The sequence below is a fragment of the Podarcis melisellensis genome (genome assembly GCF_964234715.1).
Source record: "Podarcis melisellensis genome assembly, chromosome: 15".
NCBI classification, from domain to species: Eukaryota; Metazoa; Chordata; class Lepidosauria; order Squamata; family Lacertidae; genus Podarcis; species Podarcis melisellensis.
In genome coordinates, this window is record NC_138532.1 from 33,500,769 (window position 1) to 33,523,758 (window position 22,990).

Below are 22,990 nucleotides of genomic sequence, written 5' to 3' on the forward strand. Positions count from 1 at the left end.
CTAAGGGCACACAGTTAGAAAAGGACTACAGAAGAATACTCCGATATAAGACTACAGCCGTGAGACTGCACAAAGATGGAAAGCCCTGCCCACTATAGATGAATGACTGGTAAAATTATTGAATCTGGCTGAGATGGCAAAGTTAACATGTTTAATTAAGAGAAAAATTGTTACTGACACCTCTTAAGGATTGGAAACTTACCCCCCCCCTCGTTAAATGCTTTATTGGTTTTAAAAACTATGTAACGTAAGTAATCAAAGAAAAATATAAACAAACATTCATTCCAACATTGGTGCTTGTTGTATGTAACAATTTGTAGACTGGAAACTTCTTATGGGCTTTTTGAGTGAAAATGAACTGGCAATATCAGGATTTGAGGATTGGAATAATACTGGTTTATAGAAGACCAAATAGTTGGATTTGTAAGCAATGAATATAATACGTCACTGCAGAAGAGAACTGGAAGTCCTTTTACTCTTTTCAATTTTTCTTTAGTTTTTTCCTTTATTTTATTTCTCTCTCTCTCCCCCCCCCCCCCCGCTTCCCTTTTCTAGCCTTTTCTTCTTTCTGACTCTGTTCTTTTTTAGACTAAGTACCTAACAGGCGTCTCCACACATACCCGTGTTCAAGTAGCGCATGACCGCGTATACGCACGGCACAAGGAAATAAATGGAACAAATCAATTTAAACTGCAAAAAGGGCACTGATGGTCTGAAAAGAGCAGGAAAATGGTACGGAAAGAGCCAAGCACTTTGAGGTACCGGTCTACCTCTGAATCACAGCCGGGAACTTTGGGGTACCAGTCTACCCCCCTACCTTGCCATCATTTTCACACAGTCCTCCAGTGGTGAGGAAGACTGAGAGCCGCCACTGCCACCATTCATGCCAGTTTGGTAAGTGCTGCTGGTTTTTAAAAGGCTTTCCAGAGGCTTAGAGGGTGTTTGCAGGCTTTTTAGATGGCATTCCCCGCTATTAAACAATTACACTATACGTAACCCCTGCATAAGTGGGGAGGTGCCTGTACTGGGCTACTGGTGTAGCAGAATAAATTATGCAGAACAAAACACATTTACTTTGCATAGTTTATACACCCGCCAGGTATATATGGGAGAAGACATTCTCTTAGAGCCCTGTATAGGGAGCCTTTTTAACGTTTAATGTTTTAATATGTTGCTATATATGTTGGAAACCACCCAGAGTGGCTGGGGTAACCCAGTCAGATGAACAGGGCACAAATCATTAATAATAATAATAATAATAATAATAATAATAATAATAATAATAATAAAAAATGAAGAAGAAGAAGATACCTCTGCAGATTTCCTCCAAAACCGTGAGAACTAGGAACCTGCTTTAAGTCTTTTAAACTTAGAAAAACGGGTTTTGCTTTTCATTGAAAATCTCAGGGTTCCAGACCCCTTTCAACTGCAGTGTTAAATGAGAAGATAAAGTGTGTGTGTGTGCGTGTGTGTGTTAAACCCACACACCTGCCCAAACGACCCACCTGAAGCAGTAAAGGGCAACAGAGGAGTCGCTCTGCTTGCAAGCTCTTTTCACCAGACTCTCCAGCTGGGCGTGCAGTTCTTCCCGGATGGGGGCCACGTTTTTGCAGTACTGCTTGGATCTGCATAGGTGGTTCCTGAAAACCAAGGGAACACAACACAGTCAGTAAACCAAAGAAACCCTACCGGTATGATACCATTCTTGTTTTATTCATAATCTGTATACTGCACTTTCCCCCCACACCTAAAGTGTTCGAGTAGCACAGCTACTTAAAAACATTCAAAATGCTGACTTGAGAGCACGGCTGGACAATTTTGTACCACCGATAGGAACACACTATAGACCTGCAGGCTCTCTCTTTGCAGCAGATCCTGGTATAGAGTCACATCCATCTACATTTTTCTTGGGGTTGACCCATCGAAATTAACGGACTCAAGTTAGTTTCAATGGGTCTACTCTGAGTAGGACTGGCATTGGATACACAATGTTTCACATCCAGGGGTCTGCCTGAAAAAGAAAATCTTCCTCCCATGCCACGTGGACTGAATCCACATCAAGATGCATACAGGCAAACACGAGGTCTGCAACTCCCAGTTCGTTTTGCACCTCTGGATAAAGATGTAGCAAAGGTACTTGAAATAAACTCCAGCACGGCAAAGAAAGACTGGTAGATCACGGTCTGCCAGTAGAAAAACTGAGCAAGACATCTTCCATTTCAACACCTGGTGAAAACCTTACTATTCCATCAGACGTACATAGCCAATGAGGAATACATACTTTTGTTGATGTCTGTTTTTGTGTCTGTGTGGTGTTGCTGTTTTAATGTTTATTTTATTTTGACAAAGTAATAATCATAAATAAATAAGAATAAAAATGTGCCCCCCCACGACACTGTTCCATTGTAACTATCCAACCTCCCAAAATTTCATCTCTTGCAATGGTGTGACCCTTTTCAGTTTGTACAAACACCCACCATATTTCCTCAAAATCATTTCTCCTGCATATTCACCTTTTTACCTTAACGGCACATGTTAATTTATCATTAATAGCTATATCCCACACCTCTTTATACCATTTTTCCATTTTACATTCTGCTTGCCGCTTCCTAGCTATAATAATGTGATGTCTGTTTTTAACTTCTTATGTGGTTTTTACTGTACGCATTAAGTTCTTGTAAACTGCTTTGGGGTTTGTCAGCACAGTGGTACCTCAGGTTACATACGCTTCAGGTTACAGACTCCACTAACGCAGAAATAGTGCTTCAGGTTAAGAACTTTGCTTCAGGATGAGAACAGAAATCGTGCTCCAGCAGCGCAGCGGCAGCAGGAGGCCCCATTAGCTAAAGTGGTGCTTCAGGTTAAGAACAGTTTCAGGTTAAGAACGGACCTCTGGAACGAATTAAGTACTTAACCCGAGGTACCACTGTAGTGGTATATATATAGAATCACAGAAACCTAGACTTGGAAGGGACCCGGGGGGGGGGTCAACTAGTCGCACCCCCTACAATGCAGGAACCTCTTGCCCAATGTGGGGCTCAAACCCACAACCCCGAGATTAAGAGTCTTCTGTTCTACCGCCTGAGCTATCTAAATTGAAATAGCAAATAAGAAACCTCGCCACAAACTCACGTGAAGATATCGGCCGTCTTCCGGAGGTAGTCTTGCTCCTGCTTGTCGGACTCGCTGCTCATGCTCTGCTCGATCACGGAGAGGAGAGGGTCGATGATGGTGAACACGAGGGGGTTCTCTGGCTGCTTCGACAGGAACACCTCGACCAGATCTAGAACCTGGAAATGTGAGGGACAGAAGGGAGATGTGTCGGACTCAGGCCAACACAAGCTTTCCAGAGACAGAGAATAATAATAATAAAATTTTATTTATATCCCGCCCTCCCCAGCCAAAGCCGGGCACAGTGCGGCTAACAACAGTAAAATAATACATTCTAAAATCAGTTCAATATAAAATCAGTTCAAATCAGGTTAATGGCAACCACTGAGCTCGAGTTCTGTGAGGATTGCCAAAAGAGGGGGTCAGGCTGTGCCCTGGCCAAAGGCCTGGTGGAACAGCTCTGTCTTGCAGGCCCTGCGGAAAGATGTCAAGTCCTGCAGGGCCCTAGTCTCTTGTGACAGAGCGTTCCACCAGATTGGAGCCACAGCCGAAAAAGCCCTGGCTCTGGTTGAGGCCAGCCTAACCTCCCTGTGGTCCAGGACCTCCAAGATGTTTTTGTTGGAAGACCGTAAGGTCCTCCGTGGGACATACCAGGAGAGGCGGTCCCGTAGGTACGAGGGTCCTAGGCTGTATAGGGCTTTAAAGGTTAAAACCAGTATCTTAAACCTGATCCTTTACTCCACCGGGAGCCAGTGCAGCTGGTATAGCACCGGGTGAATGTGATCTCGCAGCGAGGACCCCGTAAGGAGTCTCACCACGGCATTCTGCACCCGCTGGAGTTTCTGGGTCAGTCTCAAGGGCAGCCCCATGTAGAGCGAGTTACAATAATCCAGTCTGGAGGTGACCGTCATGTGGATCACAGTGGCTAGGTCAGGGCGAGAGAGGTAAGGAGCCAACTGCTTAGCTTGGCGGAGATGAAACAAGGAAGGGGTGCACCTGCAAGAAGTCTAGGGCTGTGCCAACAGGAATGACTACAGTATATGGGGACAGGACAGCCTATCTGTCCACCTGGACCAGCACTGCTTGCTCTGACCGACAGCTCTCCAGGGTCTCGAGGAAGGACGTTCCTATAACCTGCTACTGTGGTTAGAGCAGGGGCTGGGAGACTTGGTCATTCAGAGGGCCACACTCTATTTTGAGAAAGCTTCCGAGGGCCACATGCCACTTGGTGGGCGGGGCCAGAAGCAAAAGTGGGTGGGGCAATGCAAGTAAGATGTTGCCTTTTGCAGAGCAAGCTGGTTTCTACAAACACACACACCACTGTCAAGAGCTATCAGAGTTGAAGGACACAATTGAGCCAGGGGAAAAACCACCTTGAGTGTAGCCTGGCGAGTTTCCTGAGAGCCACATCTGATCCCCAGTCCTGGGGCGCCCCACCCAATTTAACCACATAGATCCGGCTGCATGAATGTCCCTTTGTTCTCCCAACTCCCACTAAGCTTTAGTGCAACTCACATTGCAAATTGCGCAAAGTGACTTATGCTCAGAAGGAAGCCCAGTTGTTTTTAATGGGCCTCACTCCCAGGTAAGTGAGTATAAGATCGCAGCCTAAAATAGTCTGCAAAAGGGTTCCTCCACTGCCATCTGTCAAGGCCTCTGTCATGTTGCTAAAGAACAAGACCTTTCCTCTTCTTCCTCCCTGATCCACTTATTTTTTCAGGGAACATCAGGGAAGAGACCTGTGTAACTCAGAAGCTAGCTCAGTAATTGGCTCTACTGCTCCAGTTTGGATTCTTGCCACCGAACAGAATTTCACATGCTCTAAACTGTTTCCCAAGCTTATGCTGACCCCTGGAGGCCACAATTAAAACAATCCCAAACCCAACCGCATCCTCTCATCCTCAGATCCAGCCACAGAGGGATGGACAGCAGTTCTAAATTAAAAATGGTATGTGCCGTAAGTCGTACATCAAAACAAAAATAGATGCTGTCCCTTTCCAAGAGCATAAAGGTCTGCAAATCTCCTGTGGTTTTACTGCTCAGCTGCTGTTATATATATGTACTGTTTTACAGTAGTGCTATTTTTATGTTTTGCTGTTTCTTACGTCGCTCCAAGAGAATATTGCGCCTTGAAAAGTGGGGTGAAAATGTTTAAATCAATGGCTTTCAACCATTGCATGATTTCTATTCTCATCCTGAAACAAAGTTCTTAACCCAAGGTACTATTTCTGGGTTAGGAGAGTATGTAACCTGAAGCATTTGTAACCCGAGGTACCACTGTAGTTGGTCAAGGGAGCCGTGGGCTCAAAAAGGTTGAAAACCTCTGGTTAAAATAATAAAAAAAACTCATGCTTCAAAGACTGCTTTTGGCTATCAGCTTCAGAACAAGTCAGATAAAAAACCCAGGATCTAACCCATGGTTTGAATGTTATTACAATTAGAGTAATTTTAACCCATCTTTCAATGCAATGTTTTCTAGATGCAGGCTGAAAACACACCCAGGGGCAACGAATCCATTTCTATTTCATTTTTATCTCTGCTTAAGTTACTGGGAGGCAGCAATCTGAACCAGCTCTCAATAGCTTTGCGTTTATTGCGATTTCAAAGGGTTTCTCTCCCCTGGGGCCAACACCTCGTCTCCTCCTACCTTGATCTTGAATTCCCGGCGTAATATTTTCTCCTTGCGCATCTTTTCCTTCTCGTCCTTCTTGGCTTGGATGCGCTTCTTCTGCTCGGCAAAGAGGGCCGACAGGTTCTCGTCCAAGGACATCATGGTTTCGTCATCAACGTCCTCGTCACTGTCATCGCCACCCTGGGATTTTTAAATATTAAAAATGTGTGTGTGTTTTAAAGTTTTGTGCCCAGTGCTGGTCCTATGCCACTGTTTGGGTTGTACCCAACTAGGTTTGACCCAGAGTAGAAACACTGGAACTGACAGATTAGGGTCAGTCAATTCCATCCAGTTTTAGTGGGTCAACTCCAGGAAGGAAAACCCAATGGGTTTCCAAGCTGTAGAATTCAGCTCTCTTCCCCACAAAACTCGGGGTTCCCTCAGCGCAGAAGACAGGGCCACATTATTGGCCCAGAGATGGAAAGAAGATAAAGACCCTAGCAGAGAAGAATGGCTGATCAAGTTGATGGACTATGCCAAAATGGCTAAAATGACCGGAAGAATCAGAAATCAGGAAGACCAAAATTTTAATAAGGGGAATGGGGAAAATTTATAACTCATCTTGAAGACCATTGTAAACAGTTAAAATGGTTAGTGGGATTGGAATCCAGTGGTACCTCGCAAGACGAATGCCTCGCAAGACGAAAAACTCGCAAGACGAAAGAGTTTTTCGTTTTTTGAGTTGCTTCGCAAGACGAATTTCCCTATGGGCTTGCGAGTTTGTTTCCTTTTTCTTAAAACCGTTAATACCCAGGGAATCCGTGCTTCGCAAGACGAAAAAATCGCAAGACGAAAAAACTCGCAGAACAAATTAATTTCGTCTTGCGAGGTACCACTGTATCACTTCTAGTTTAATGCTGCATTCTGGATACAATGGAGATGGAAAAGATTTGGATCATCATAAAAGATTCAGGAAGAAAGGATTAATAATAGGACCCACAAAGGGGAGGATGGAAGTCCAGGAGATTCCTTGGAATCTTGTTTTTATGACTGTAAAATTTTAATCTGAAAAACCAAATAAATATTTATTTTAAAAAAATAAGACAGTGCCACATTGCTAAGCCTTCAACACCTTGCCCTCACCTCCTGCGGCACTTACCAGTGCATTCCCAGCTTGCAGAACTCCTCGCAGCATGGCGCGGAATTTCTCGTCAGCCTCAACGTTCTCATCTTCGTTATCCGTCTCCGAAGCCTCCTTTTCCTCCCCTTCACTCTCATCGTCCTCAGAGCTGTCGTCTCCTTCAGAAGAACTCTCCTCACCATCATCCTCTTCGCTCTGCCGAGAAAGAGGAAATTCAACTCAGTTTATCGGGAATCCAAGACTTGGCAAATCTCAGTCCTTAGAAAAATCCTGCATCAAGCTAAAAGTGCTCAAAATCGCTCCTTTTGCCATTCGGTCTTATTTTATATGCAAATACAGCGGCTCAGGAACGTCAGAAGGCTTAGCCTGAAGTCACAACAGTGGTTGCCAACATTTTACACAGTTTATTAGACACAGTCCTAAAATGCAAAGGGGGAAAGTGGCCTTAGTGACGCTCCAGGGCTAAAGGCACTATTATAACAAATTTGGTAGCAGTTACCACATCTTCCGGCAAAGATTTCTTCTTTTTAGTTTCTTCCATCACGACGACAGCGTTCTCTTCATCCTGGTCATGCTGTGGGTCGAGAACCTTGAGAAGAAATATGTACATTTTACACATATATATTTTACACAGGTGGTCAGTACTGACGCTCAAACTTAAGTTGCAGGCGGCATATTGACAAAGATGTGCCCCTTCTCTCACATGCACAAAGGAGTGGCTCTCCCAAAACATGTATTTGCTGTGGCACAGGGCTGCCATTGTCAGTTTGCATTTCTTGGTACAGAAAGCATTGATCTGATGTGTAGAGATCTTTCCTATCCTACTTAATTCAAGAGGGTTCTGGAAGCTGCTCTGTGTGAAAGAAACAAGCAGAAGGTTCGTGATGTTTGGGTTATACCTTCAGAGAAGCTGAGTACAGCTGCTTTGAACTGGTTCTCTTCTCTTTTTCTGTCTGACTATAAAAGTAAGGCCTGGGTCTCACTTTCCCTTTCTACCTCTCTTTCTTCTGCTGTCGTGTTCTGTATACAGTCATACCTCGAGATAAATATGCTTCAGGGTAAGTACCGTATTTTTTGCTCTATAAGACTCACTTTTTCCCTCCTAAAAAGTAAGGGGAAATGTGTGTGTGTCTTATGGAGCGAATGCAGGCTGTGCAGCTATCCCAGAAGCCAGAACAGCAAGAGGGATTGCTGTGCAGCAATCCCTCTTGCTGTTCTGGCTTCTGGGATTCAGAATATTTTTTTGCTTGTTTTCCTCCTCCAAAAACTAGGTGTGTCCTATAGAGCAAAAATACGGTATTTTCGGGTTGCGCTCCGCGGTGACCCAGAAGTAACGGAGCATGTTACTTCCGGGTTTCGCCACTCGCGCATGCGGTCAAAATGACATCACACGCATGCGCGGAAGCAGCGAAACACGATCTGTGCATGTGCAGACTCACAGACGCATCTTACGTTCTATTCAGGATGCGAATGGAGCTCCAGAACGGATCCCGTTCGCATCCTGAGGTACCACTGTATAGTGTTAAGGTTTAGTCTTATTTTAAGTTATTGTAAGTTAAGTCAAGTCTGCTGCAACTGGATTTCTTATGGACAGTGCCAATCCAGAATGTATTTGTGACCAAATGTGTTTATGTTTTTACTCTGCTAACTATACATCGGGGTTCTGCTCTGGGTCAATATTGAGTAGAATTCAATGACAGCCATCGTCAAAAGCAGAAGTGTGGAAGTGTTTTTCTACTGGGGTTGAAGCCCCACAGGCCTGAGGTCGGGAGGAGATGCTGGGCCTTGTCAGGAGACTCCTTATTCCTCTCAGAGAGCTGCAATTCCCAGAGTGGTGCAAACTCTGGGAATTGTAGCTCTGTGGGAATACAGGTCTCGGCAACCTTAACACACTACAGTTCCCAGGATTATTGGGGGGGCGGCTGTATCCTAGCGCTTTAAATGAACATGACTCCCCCCCCCCACACGCACACTTTAACCTCACCCAGCTCTGACTCTCCCCACCGCTGGGATGTGGCTCCCAACCACTTTCCCCCAAGAGCACACGGCCCCGGAGGGTGAGAATGTCACCGTTCCTGCTCTGGACAGCCACAGGCTACTCACGTCTAGGATGAGCTGCAGGGCGCCCTTCGTCATGTGCTGACAGACGAGCCCAAAGACACTTTTGCAGACCCGTCGGATGAGCCCGCTGGACTGGGCCAGGAGGGAAAGGAGGACTTCGATGATCACCTCCACCCATTCCGGCTCTTCTTCGCCACCTGAGTGGAGAAAAACACACAGGGAAAGCCTGAATGCCTCCCAACACTGGCCTGGTCAGCAAATCCAGCCTGCCTTTCATCCTGCTAGCAAGAGACAAGGAGCTGCACATGGGTGGGCTGGTGGAGGAGGGAATTGGGCTGCAACACAATCCCTCCTGCGCATCCAAATGCTGTCAACAGCCTTGGCCCTCAAGGTGTTGTTGAACTACAACTCCCATCATGCCTCAGCCATTGCTGAAACTTGCAGCAATCTAGAAGGCCAAAGGCTGCCTAGGGCCTACATCCAGCCACGTTTTACTCAGAATAGACCCACTGATGGACCGAAGTTAGTCATGTCCAGGGTGGATAAAAATCAATGATTTTTTTAAAATAAATTAAAAAAAATCTATTTATAAAATAAAATGGTTTTGGAGGAAAAATCTTTCTAAAGATAGTTTTCTATTTAAGTTTCATTATAGTCCTAAGGCTATTTCATAAATAAATAAGGATTTCTTGGTTTTTCATGTGTGCTAAAACTCAGTCTAAGTTTTCTTTTTTTTTTTTAAATGGTTTAACCACAACAGTTAACAATCATGGATACATCTGCTATGTTATTGTTTTAGTTAAATAAATTGTTATTAAGGAAATAATTATTTTTCTCCTTAGAATAAAGGACAGCAGAAAAGTGGTCCAGATATAAACCATTAACTTATTAAACCTCACAATAATTTCATGATTATCTGTCTATGTTTTTCTAATTGTATAACCAAATCAGTAGTTTTTCATATAAAAACTGTAAAAACTACTCTGAAAATTATTCCAAAAATGAAACCCTCATCTGTTGTAAATATTAAGGTTATACCAGCAAGAATGAGTCTTTCTGTAAAAATAATAATAATAATAATAGGTATTTAAATCAAGTCTTACTGACTAGTGATTTAAATCGTGATTTAAATCAAATCCACCCTGGTCATGTCTGTTAAAATCAATGGGTCTACTCTTGAGTAGAACTAGCATAGGATCTGGAGGCCCACCAAACAGACAGACAGAAAAAAGAGCAAGTTTGCCCTTCTCTGGTCTTTCTCTGCCTTCACACCTACATATGCCTATAGTCTCCTGTTATTTATTATATAAATCGATAAATATCAGGCCAGCAACTATGAGGGGCTTATTTACAAGGGTGTGGTGGATAAATCAGGCTGTGAACAGAGACTCACCAGCAGCCGCTGTCTTTTTCTTCTTGGGTTTCTCTCCAAAGGCTCTCTGGGTGCAATTCTGCAGGTCACTCAGAAGGTTCACACACTCTGCAGGAGACTAGTGGGGCGAGAATCGAGTGAGGAAGCGAGAGGCGGAGGGAACCAAAAGAGAAAGAAAGAAAAAAGGAGTCAAATGTTGTCATTATCATCGTCCCTATGTATTTATCCTGTCTTTCTCCAAAGTCACTCAGGGCAGCATGCAAGGTTGGTGCAAAGTAGGTTGGGATGGGAGACTTTCTGGTGGGAAAGAGCTTCAGTGTTCCTATGTTCCAGTGGTGCTCCCATTTCCTAAAATTGGCATTCCATAGCCCTACCTGTCATGGTATTGACGGGGAATGAAGGGGAGGAGAAGAGACAGGCAGAGGAAGGGGGGCGGGAAGTGGCGGTGGAGGAAAGAAGGGAAAGCCAGGAGGAGGGACAGCTCACAGATGTTGGACCAGAGCCTCAACTCCCCACAGGAAGTTCTGGCACAGACAGTGAAACAATGCCTGTTATGTCTGCCAAGGAAAGGAGAGTGTTAAAGAGGAGGGGACAGAGACATCACATGAAAATTCCACGCCTTTTCTGTTGAAGAAGGGGTGGGCGTAAGGCACTCCAAGAATCTGAGCAGGAGGATTCAGATGCATGATTGTAACATGCTGCTTGCACCGTATTTTTCGCTCTATAAGACGCACCAGACCACAAGACGCACCTAGTTTTTGGAGGAGGAAAACAAGAAAAAAAATTCTGAATCTCAGAAGCCAGAACAGCAAGAGTGATCGCTGAGCAGTGAAAGCTGCAATCCCTCTTGCTGTTCTGGCTTCTGGGATAGCTGCGCAGCCTGCATTCGCTCCATAAGACGCACACACATTTCCCTTTACTTTTAGGAGGGAAAAAGTGAGTCTTATAGAGCAAAAAATACGGTACATATGTAAAATAAAGACTGTATATATGTATCTCTGAGTGAGCAAAGGCATTTCTTGCGGAGAGCATTCACAAGCCATCACACTACCCCACCAGGCATTTTGCAACCAGGAGCCCATCCTCAGGGCATTCTGCAATGATCCTGCAGTTCACTTGCTACAGTTGACACATAATACTTGCTCTGCACTTGTAAGAGACTCATCTTTTGAATTAGTGTGGCAGCACCCACACTTTGGAACCCCCTACTGATTGACATCAGACAGGTGTCTTCGTCGTTCTGTTTTCGGCGTCTGCTTAAACACTTTTTCTGTAAGGAAGTCTATCCACACATGCAGAAGTTACATGTTCTGTTTCTTTTTAGCAACTGATGATTGTAGCCATCCTTTGCATGTATTTAATTCTCTGTTTCTTATTGATAATTTTTGTAAACTTCTTATTTTTGAAAGACAAAGCAGTGGTTTGCTAAAATAAATAAAAATTGTGCAGGTACAGAAATACACTAGAACTCATGCTCAAACCCTGCACTTGCAATTCCTGGGTTTGCCTGCTTGCTTTTTGATTTATTTATTTTTTTTATTCCATGGGCCAACAAGCATATCCCTGGTCTCTTTCTCCCTGCCAAATCCGCAGGATTGTTTTGCTACACCATTTGTTGCAAAATACATTGTTCTGTTTACCATTTCCTGCAAAATAGCAATTCATCTTTCCATACTGTGTTCTGATCTGGTTTTATCATGTCGCGTTTGTGAGGCATACAGTAAGCAAGCCAATGAATTTTTAAAGAACTAATCATTGGGTGCTGGGACTGCACTCTGAACATGCTCAGAGGCAGGCTTTCCTTCTGCCGTTTCCAGGTATTTAAACAGTAAGGCTCTGGAATCGAAGAGAGAAGATCCTGGGCCTGAACAGATGAGGTTGTTGTGAGAATAATAATAGGGAGACAACCATGTACACCACCTTGAGCTCCTTGAGGTGTAAATGCAATAATATTTATTAATAAAAGAGGGGACCCCTGTAGCGCTGCCTGAAAGGATGGAGTTGCCAGGGAGATAGACAGGTCTCTGTTTGCTCCCCACTTTGGAGAGGCTGCGACTCAGCAGCAGAGCACAGCTTTCTATGTAAAAAAATATATTCCCAGATTCAAGCCACAGCATCTCCAGCTAGGGCCTGGGAGAGACCCCTGCTTGTGAAACCCTGGAGGGCCACTGCCAGTCAGTGTAGGCAACACTGAACTATATACAGTGGTACCTTGGTTCTCAAACGCCCTGGTTCTCAAACACCAAAAACCTGGAAGTGTTCTAGTTTTCAAACCTTTTCCAGAAGCCGAACATCCGATGCGGCTGCCGGCTATTGTTTCCGGGTGCCCTACACCAATTAGACGCCGCACCTTGGTTTTCAAACATTTTGGAAGTCAAACTGACTTCCGGAACGGATTAAGTTTGAGAACCAAGGTACCACTCTATTTGGGGCTTTTGTTTTTGCTTTTTATTTTGCATTTTTGTTTTTGAGGCTTTTTCAGTTACCGTATTTTTCGCACGATTGGACGCACCGGACCATAGGACGCGCCTAGTTTTTTGGGGGGGAAATAAAGGAAAAAAATTTTCCCTTTATTTCCCCCCCAAAAGCAGGTCAGGGAAACCAAACCAGGTCGAGGAACAGCGGGATAGTGGCGCTGCGCCTCCCTGCTGTCCCCCGAGCTTGTGGGGCTGGCTGATGTCTGCCTAGCGCGCGGGGCGCTCTGCTTCAGGGCGCCCCACCCGCCGGGCGGCAGGCTGCTATCCGCAGCTTGGGGAGCCTTGCGGGGAACTGCTGCAGGGCTCCCCACGCTGCGGATGTATGCCTGGCGTGAGGGGCGCTCTGCTTTAGGGCGCCCCACCCGCCGGGCGGCAGGCTGCTATCCGCAGCTTGGGGAGCCTTGCGGGGAACTCCTGCAAGGCTCTCCACGCAGCGGATGTGTTCCCGAAGCGCCAGGCACTCTGCTTTCAGGGCGCCCGACGCTCCGGGAAGCAGGCTGCTATCCGCAGCGTGGGGAGCCCTGTGAGGAACTGCTGCAGGGCTCTGCACGCTGCAGATGTCTGCCCGGCGCGAGGGGCGCTCTGCTTCAGGGCGCCCCTCGCGCCGGGCGGCAGGCTGCTATCCGCAGCGTGGGGAGCCTTGAGGGGAACTCCTGCAAGGCTCTCCACGCAGCGGATGTGTTCCTGAAGTGCCGGGCGCTCTGCTTTCAGGGCGCCCGACGCTCCGGGAAGCAGGCTGCTATCCGCAGCGTGGGGAGCCCTGTGAGGAACTGCTGCAGGGCTCCCCAAGCTGCGGATGTATGCCTGGCGCGAGGGGCGCTCTGCTTCAGGGCGCCCCACCCGCCGGGCGGCAGGCTGCTACCCGCAGCGTGGGGAGCCTTGCGGGGAGCTCCTGCAAGGGTCCCCACGCTGCGGGTGTGTTCCCGAAGCGCCGGGAGCTCTGCTTTCAGGGCGCCCGACGCTCCGGGAAGCAGGCTGCTATCCGCAGCCTAGACACGGCTAGCGGAGCGCTAATCCCGAAGCTTGGGGCGTGCGGAGCTCAGCGCGCCCCAAGCTTCTGGCCGCCGGCAAGGTCTCTGCTAGCCGTCGCGGGGCTCTCCCAGGGCTAGCGGAGACCTTGCCGGCACCCAGAAGCTTGGGGCGCGCTGAGCTCCGCACGCCCCAAGCTTCTGGATTAGCGCAGTGGTCCGCTAGCCCTGGGAGAGCCGGGCGACGTCGCGGGGCTCTCCCAGGGCTAGCGGAGACCTTGCCGGCACCCAGAAGCTTGGGGCGCGCTGAGCTCTGCACGCCCCAAGCTTCTGGATTAGCGCAGTGGTCCGCTAGCCCTGGGAGAGCCGGGCGACGTCGCGGGGCTCTCCCAGGGCTAGCGGAGGCCTTGCCGGCACCCAGAAGCTTGGGGCGCGCTGAGCTCCGCACGCCCCAAGCTTCTGGATTAGCGCAGTGGTCCGCTAGCCCTGGGAGAGCCGCGCGACGTCGCGGGGCTCTCCCAGGGCTAGCGGAGACCTTGCCGGCACCCAGAAGCTTGGGGCGCGCTGAGCTCTGCACGCCCCAAGCTTCTGGATTAGCGCAGTGGTCCGCTAGCCTTGGGAGAGCCGCGCGACGTCGCGGGGCTCTCCCAGGGCTAGCGGAGACCTTGCCGGCACCCAGAAGCTTGGGGCGCGCTGAGCTCCGCACGCCCCAAGCTTCTGGATTAGCGCAGTGGTCCGCTAGCCCTGGGAGAGCCGGGCGACGTCGCGGGGCTCTCCCAGGGCTAGCGGAGACCTTGCCGGCACCCAGAAGCTTGGGGCGCGCTGAGCTCCGCACACCCCAAGCTTCGGGATTAATGCAGCGCTCCGCTAGCGGTGGGAGAGCCGGGCGACGTCGCGGGGCTCTCCCAGGGCTAGCAGAGACCTTGCCGGCACCCAGAAGCTTGGGGCGCGCTGAGCTCCGCACGCCCCAAGCTTCGGGATTAATGCAGCGGTCCGCTAGCAGTGGGAGAGCTGGGTCTCCCACTCCTAGCGGATAGCTTCCTGAAGCCTGGAGAGCGAGAGGGGTCGGTGCGCACCGACCCCTCTCGCTCTCCAGGCTTCAGCCAAAGCCTGCATTCGCTCCATAGGACGCACACACATTTTCCCTTGCTTTTTAGGAGGGAAAAAGTGCGTCCTATGGTGCGAAAAATACGGTAATTTGTTTTTGTGACTGTGTGGAACCCAGTTCAGCTACTGATTGATTGATTGATTGATTGATTGATTGTGTGACTGCGGAAATGGATAAAAGCCCCCTCCCCCCCGCCATCCAAACAATGACTATCATCAATGCAGGTAAGAAATATTATTTTTTAATTGTTATCATCTACAATACTGTCTTACTATTTTACACTACAGTACATTGATTATTGCTTACATTTTATCGATCAATGGTCTCGTTAGATAGTAAAATTCATGTTAAATTACTGTTTTAGGAGTTGTTTTTTAAAGTCTGGAACGAATTAATCCATTTTGCATTACTTTCTATGGGAAAGCGTGTCTTGGTTTTGGAACGCTTTGGCTTTGGAGCGGACTTCCAGAAGGGATTAAGTTTGAGAACCAAGGTACCACTGTAGACCCAATAGTGCCCTTCCCAAGACAAGCCCTGGCAGCCCTTTGCAAAATATCTCTCCCCTTCCATTATTATCTTCATCATTATTGGCTCAGGGATTATGGCCACAGCCATATTCAAAGCCTCACCCAAAACAGCCGCTTCCAGCGCACTGGATATTACCTTGAAGAGGTGAATGCCAACTAACAGCAGGAGGTGTTGGAAAGCGGAGGACTTCAGGTTTTGACTTTTCTTCTCTCTCTTCCGCAAGGTTTCCACCGTCTGGAGCATTCTGTGATGGGGAGAGAATGGTCAGGCTAAGACACGCAGCTCTGCGTTTGTTATTTGCTTGCTCCAGCCAACCGAGCTTGGTGAGACTAGGCCAGTCTAGTCAGACTTTGTACACAGAATGGGGAATGAACCAACTTGTCCCTCTGCCTCGGGCGGTAAAATAGCTTGGGCCCTAGGCAGGGAGCGGGTGGGTGTGGGGGATTCCCTGGTCCTGAATGGGGTAACTGTGCCCCTGAAAGACCAGGTGCGCAGCCTGGGAGTCATTTTGGACTCACAGCTGTCCATGGAGTCACAGGTTAACTCTGTGTCCAGGGCAGCTGTCTACCAGCTCCACCTGGTACGCAGACTAAGACCCTACCAGCCTGCAGACTGTCTCGCCAGAGTGGTGCATGCTCTAGTTATCTCCCGCTTGGACTACTGCAACGCGCTCTACGTGGGGCTACCCTTGAAGGTGACCCGGATACTGCAATTATTCCAGAATGCGGCAGCTAGACTGATGACTGGGAGTAGCCACTGGGACCACATAACCCTGGTTCTGAGAGATCTGCATTGGCTCCCAGTACGTTTCCGAGCACGATTCAAAGTGTTGGTGCTGACCTTTAAAGCCCTAAATGGCCTCGGTCCTGTATACCTGAAGGAGCTTCTCCACCCCCATCGTTCAGCCCGGACACTGAGATCCAGCGCCGAGGGCCTTCTGGCGGTTCCCTCATTACGAGAAGTGAGGCTACAGGGAACCAGACAGAGGGCCTTCTCTGTAGTGGCGCCCTCCCTGTGGAACGCCCTCCCATCAGATGTCAAAGAGATAAACAACGGCCTGACATTCAGAAGACCTCTTAAGGCAGCCCTGTTCAGGGTAGTTTTTAATATTTAATGCTGTACTGTTTTTAACACTTGATTGGGAGCCGCCCAGAGTGGCTGGGGAAACTCAGCCAGATGGGCAGGGTATAAATAATAAATTATTATTATTATTATTATTATTATTATTATTATTATTACTCCAATGAGAAGAGAGTCCAACCACACCTGGAAGGCCACAGGCTCCCCACCCCGCTCTAAGTGCCTCGTACCTGTCCCAAGCAAGCTTCTCTTCATCGCTAAATGGGACCACAACTGTGACGTGGGCCTGGTGAGAGAGGAGGGCACTGGCGTACTGGACGATGAGGTAGAGCCAGGGGTCCCCGCTGGCGGTCAAGCCGTGAAGGTGCTTCTTCCTCATTTCTTCTGCTTTGGCCGAGTCCCCCAGGGCAGGCATCGTGTTCAAGTGCTGGAGCAAACTGCAGGGAGAGAGAAAACAGCAACTGAACGCAGGAACCGCCATTTGGGATATGCAGAAATGCAAAAAATAGTTACATCAGGCTTCCTCAACAGCTGTCGTTGCTGAATATGAGGACCGACAATGTGAAAGCTTGTCGCTCTAAAGAACTTTTGACATAGAAAGAAAACATTGGTAAGTGAAATAGAGGATAGTTGTACAGTGGTAGCTCAGGTTACATACGCTTCAGGTTACAGCCTCCGCTAACCCAAAAATATTACCTCAGGTTAAGAACTTTGCTTCAGGGTGAGAACAGAAATCGTGCTCCAGCGGCACGGCAGCAGCAGGAGGCCCCATTAGCTAAAGTGGTACCTCAGGTTAAGAACAGTTTCAGGTTAAGAACGGACCTCCGGAACGAATTAAGTTCTTAACCCAAAGTACCACTGTATGTCCGATAAAGCAGCAGGTATAAGGTAGGAATAAAAACATGGAAGTAAGGGTGGGAAGCCAAAATTTAAGAAAAAACATGTGAAAACCAATTAAAAATTATGTCTTAAAAAAAACACCTTTTGACAAGGATGCTAGCTGCAGCCAGGATTTCAATAGCCCAGCAATGTAAAATCTGGAATAAATCCACATCTGTCTTCATATGGACTTTGGCTATCAAGGAGGGGCAAAATACATATGAACTGTGTGTTTCCAGTGAGATGGACGATCCACAACACTTGTGTGTCATCTGGTGGGGTTTTATTGCCTATGCTTTGGCCTTAGACACTCAACAAAGGAATATCTAAACAACAACCCTGTTTCTAAAAGGAAGGGTTGAAACAGCCCGCTTGTTCAAGGAGGCCACAGATAACTGAGAGCTCAACCATCTAAGCTAATTCAAAGCCATTTGCCATACATAAACTATCACACACACACACATTAAAAGGTGGCATAAACAAAAAATGAAAAACGAAGAAAAATCTAAATGGCAATCTTATTTTTTTTTAAGGAAGGATTAAAACATCCCACCTGGGACGCGGGTGGCGCTGTGGGTAAAACCTCAGCGCCTAGGGCTTGCCGATCGCATGGTCGGCGGTTCGAATCCCCACGGCGGGGTGCGCTCCCAGCACCTGCCAACCTAGCAGTTCGAAAGCACCCCCGGGTGCAAGTAGATAAATAGGTACCGCTTTATAGCGGGAAGGTAAACGGCGTTCCGTGTGCTGCGCTGGCTTGCCAGATGCAGCTTGTCACGCTGGCCATGTGACCCGGAAGTGTCTCCGGACAGCGCTGGCCCCTGGCCTCTTAAGTGAGATGGGCGCACAACCCTAGAGTCTGTCAAGACTGGCCCGTACGGGCAGGGGTACCTTTACCTTTACCTTAAAACATCCCACCTACTCAACGAGGCCACAGGTAACTGAGAGCCAAAGGCCTGGAGGAAAATAAAATGTTTTTTCCTAACGCCTAAAGATGTAGAATGGTGCTGACAGACGAGCCTCCCTGGGGAGAACATTCCACAAGCGGGGAGCCACCACGGTAAAGGCCCCTTCTCGTGCTGCCACCCTCTAGGCCTCTCAAGGAGACGGCACATGGAGAAATGCCTCAAGGAATGCTGATTGCAAGGTCTGGGTTGATTCATATGGGGAGAGGCAGTCCTTGAGGTGCTGGGGTTGTGAGTCATGTACAGTTTCAGAGCTCAAAACTAGCAAGGCAGCAAAGGGAATACCTGAAAAATGAGTTTGCGGCTGCTGTGCGGGATGCCTCGTTGAGGGGCACCGATGGTGTGGTTTTCGTCTCAGTTATCTCAGGGGTCGGTTTCTTGGTCTTGAAAAAAGCGTGAAAGAAGCAGAACCTGGCAGAAGACAACAGCGACTTCTTAATACAGGCTGCTGAAACAAAGCGGCCTTCCCAAATGATTTGCAACTCTAGAGACACTTCAGTTAGAAAGCCAAGAATACCCACTTTCACCTGGAAAGAAGTTTCCAGTCCTCATGTTTGTGACAAATAAATTTAGATGGGGGGGGCAGGTTGTTACATCCAGTGCTTTTTTTCAGGGGGTACTCAAGGGTCTTCTGCCAACCTAGCAGTTCAGAAGCACACTAGTGCAAGTGATAAATAGGTACCACTGCGACGGGAAGGTAAACAGCATTTCTGTACACTCTGGCACTCATTGTGCCAGAAGCGGTTTAGTCATGCTGGCCACATGACCCGGAAAGCTGTCTGTGAACAAACACCGGCTCCCTCAGCCTGAAAGCAAGATGAGCATCACACCCCATAGTCGCCTTTGACTGGACTCAACCGTCCAGGGGTCCTTTACCTTTGTACCTTTACTCAAGGGTACACAGTACCGGCACCTCTTTTTTGTTGTTAAAAAGTGTGGCACTTACTGCAAAAACTTCATAGTGAGTAGCAGCATCTATTTTTCTAGAAAATAAGCACTGGCTACATCTCAGCTAGATCTAGCTTGCATTGTGGCAACCAGTATCGTAAATGCCAAACGTGTCTTGCAGGATCTTAAGTTTCTCTCTTGGCAATATCAACATACACACTGCGCTATCAAGTACCAGAGGACCAGCTCCCGTTCCCTTACAAGCTAAACTTCTGACATGGGATCTGGAGGAAAATGGAAACAGGTCTGGGAAAGGGAAGAATATGTACTTTTATTCAATTATGTGTCTTTGGTCTTCATTCCAGTGAGAGGATTGAAGATTTCACAGAAACCTGAGCTTTTGAGGAGGGTTTGGAGGAAGAGGAAATGACTATTAAACCACTCTGGGAACTGTAGCCCTGTGAGGGTAAACAGAGGCTCCTTAGCAACTCTGAACACCCTGAACAAACTGCAGTTCCCAGAAAGCTTTGGGGGAAGCCCTGTTTAAAGTGGCACAACACTGCTTTATAGGAATAGTGCAGATTGCGGCCTAAGGTCATACAAAGGTTGTGAGCAGTACAGCTCTTTGGTTTAGAGTATTCGGCCTGTCACGAGTGAACAACAAACCCTTCCCTCAGCAAGCAGGCAGCGCAAGCCGCTGTCAACCATCTTGTCCCTCCTACCTGGTCACATCAGTCACAAACTCTTCTCCCTTCTTGATCTGCGGGTTCTCGACAAGGCCAACCAGCCGAGCTATGATCCATTTCCTCAGGCGCGTCACACAGTGCTGGGTCATTTCCCTGCATCGACAGAGAGCAATCGGAAGTAATGAGCCACTAAAGCAGACCCTTGCCTTGCCATCTTATTGGAGTAAAAAGATGGCGGACAGCAGGCCAGTTCAGATGTCATGCTAAGCCATCATTTAGTGTTATGAGACACCTCCAGTGTTGCCAGGTGGGGCCGGGGACCCTCATCCCCTGTGGCCACTTTCACACTATTCATTTAAAGCACCATGGTACTAAACAGTCATGGCTTCCCCCAATGAATTCTGGGTACTTTCATTTGTTTAGGGTGCTTAGAGTTAAGAGACTCCTGTTCCTCTCAGAGAGCTAAGATTCCCAGAGCTGTTTAACACTCAATCCCTCTTCAAAGGGTGCTATGGGAATTGGAGCTCTCTGAGGGGAACAGGGGCTTCATAACAACTCCAAGTACCCAGAATCCTTTGGGGGAAGTCATGGCTGCTTAAAATGGTGGGAATGTGGTTTTGGTTAAAAAAACAACAACACCCAGCGTCCTATGTTCCTGTGGCAACAGTTGACCAAATCAATTGACCACCATCTCCGATATAGGTGGGAATCTTTGAACTGTAGAGCCAGAAGGGACCCCGAGGGTCATCTTGTCCCACCCCCTGCAAAGTAGGGAACTTTTGCCCAATGTGGGGCTCGAACCCACGACCTTGAGATTAAGAGACTCAGGCTCTAATCAACTGAGCTATAGGGAGCTTTGGCCAGTCTAAAGACTTCACGGTGCCTTGGTGGAAAGTACAAATGGGCCCACCCCAGCCAAGAAACCTCACAGAAATTAACACCTGAAGAGAATCCAGTGGCAAAGCCTCACTAATACCAACAGGAGCTTCATGTGCATGTGAAAAATAGAATCTCGGTGGTAGAGCATCTGCTTTGAGTGTAGAAGGTCCCAGCTTCTGACAATTTTAGGTGATATTTTAATGACCAAGATTTCATATATATATTTTTAACTGCTATATCTGTATTGTCTCTGTTATACCCCATTGCAATTCAATGTACTTCTGTTGTGTTTTACGATTTTCCTGATATTGTAAGTGAGCCGGAACTGGTCTGTGACCATAATAATAAAATTCATTCATTCACTAAAATTCATTCATTCATTCCTGGTTCTCTCCTGGCTGCGAGAGACAAGGGCATAAGAAGACCTCTGCAGGATCAGGCCAGTGACCCATCTAGTCCAACATCCTGTTCTCACAGTGGCCAGTCAGAAGCCTGTAGGAAACCCACAAACATGATTCGAACACAAGAGCCCTCTCCTCTCCTGGGGTTTCCAGCAACTGGTATTCAGAAGCATTGCTGCCTCCGACTCTGGAGGCAGAGCACAGCCATCTTGTCTCGTAGCCAAGGATAGCCCTCTCCTCCATGAATCTGTCTAATCCTCTTTTAAGGCCATCTAGCTTGGTGGCCATCACAGCCTCCTGTGGAAGGGAGTTCCACAGTTTAACTAAGCTCCGCGTGAAGGACTTTCTTTTCCTTTATCTGTCCTCCATGCAGTGGTCTGAAGCAGCATAAGAAGAAGAAGAGTTTGGATTGGATATCCTGCTTTATCACTACCCAAAGGAGCCTCAAAGCGGCTAACATTCTCCTTTCCCTTCCTCCCCCACAACAAACACTCTGTGAGGTGAGTGGGGCTGAGAGACTTCAGAGAAGTGTGACTGGCCCAAGGTCACCCAGCAGCTGCATGTGGAGGAGCGGGGAAGCGAACCCGGTTCACCAGATTACGAGTCTACTGCTCTTAACCACTACACCACACTGGCTCTCACACTGGCTGCTTCCTATTCGGCCGGAGGTGCCTCCGCCTTCCCCCCAGCTGCCACTCACACATCCGTCTTCTTCTCGTTCTGCTGCTGCCGCCTGGTGGCGAAATCCACGCAGGCGTCCAAATCTGGGTTGAGGAACATGTTCTTGAGCCAGGCCGTGTACTTCAGCAACGCCCCAGGGAGCAGGTGCCTCAGCACTTTCCAGAAACTAGGCACCACCGGGTAGCCTTGGTTGGTGAGCGTGGAGAAGCCAACCATCGCCGCCAGCTGCTTGGCCGGGTCACTGCATCCCTCCAAGAATGAGTCGACGTAGGCCTCCATTTCTGGGGCAAACTTGAATCTGTCATGCATCTGAAAAACACAGGCAGGAGAAGGGCTGTGGCTGAGCAGCAGGACGCCTGCTTGGCAAGCAGAAGGGCCCAATCCCTGGTGTCTCCGGGGAGGGCTGGGAACGTCTGCTGTCTAAAATCCTGGAGAGACACTGCTGATCAGGGTAGACCAGCCTTCGCCATTGTAGTGGCCTCCAGGCATTTTGGACTACATCTGTCCCAGAGAGCAAGATCAGCAGAGATGCTGTGAGTTGTTTTCCAGTAAACCATACTGGGGAAGGGATATTGTTGCCATTCCCCTACCTGGGTGGACACAACATGGGTCCCGTAATGACGCATGACTTCCCCTCGGAGAACCATCCTTAGCTGGCTAGTCGACAGGAGCGGGAGAGAGCTGCCCAGCAACCGGTAACACATGTAACTAAGGAAGAAAAAGACACACGGGATAAGAAATAATGTGTGAAAGCAGCTTTCTGGCTTTCAAGGGGCCTGCCTCTACTGATTTCATAAATTGAGAATGGCTAAACTCCCAGAGCACAGTTTGAAAACCACTGGGATTTAAAAAAATGGGAGAAATAACTGCAAAGAGAGACTGAGGCCATGTTCACACCATACATTTAAAGCATTACAACAATCATGGCTTCCCCCAAAGAATCATGGGAACTGTGGACCCCCCATTTCCCTCACTGAATTACAATTCCCAGAGTTCTCTGTGAAGAGAGATTGATTGCTAAAACATTCTAGAAATCGCAGCTCTGTGAAGGGAAAAGGGGCCTTCTAACCACTCTCAGGACCCTCAACAAACTACAGCTCCCAGAATTCTTGGGACTGTTGCAAAGTGCTATCATAGTGCTTCAAAACATGTGGTGT

At 47.9% G+C, this 22,990-nt stretch overlaps 1 protein-coding gene across 1 annotated transcript in view; it reads right to left on the reverse strand.

Annotated features, from left to right (window-relative positions):
* Positions 1-22,990, reverse strand: part of MYBBP1A (MYB binding protein 1a) — a 52,101-nt gene that overhangs the window by 22,274 nt on the left and 6,837 nt on the right. The window contains exons 8-20 of the mRNA XM_081890187.1: positions 22,424-22,541; positions 21,853-22,142; positions 19,909-20,025; positions 18,584-18,709; positions 16,688-16,894; positions 15,513-15,621; positions 10,318-10,414; positions 8,967-9,121; positions 7,363-7,452; positions 6,882-7,058; positions 5,759-5,923; positions 3,133-3,290; positions 1,506-1,640 (exon numbers count right to left, since the gene is read on the reverse strand). Coding sequence (XP_081746313.1) covers positions 1,506-1,640; positions 3,133-3,290; positions 5,759-5,923; positions 6,882-7,058; positions 7,363-7,452; positions 8,967-9,121; positions 10,318-10,414; positions 15,513-15,621; positions 16,688-16,894; positions 18,584-18,709; positions 19,909-20,025; positions 21,853-22,142; positions 22,424-22,541 — 1,944 coding nt within the window. The remainder of the gene's footprint in view (positions 1-1,505; positions 1,641-3,132; positions 3,291-5,758; positions 5,924-6,881; positions 7,059-7,362; positions 7,453-8,966; positions 9,122-10,317; positions 10,415-15,512; positions 15,622-16,687; positions 16,895-18,583; positions 18,710-19,908; positions 20,026-21,852; positions 22,143-22,423; positions 22,542-22,990) is intronic.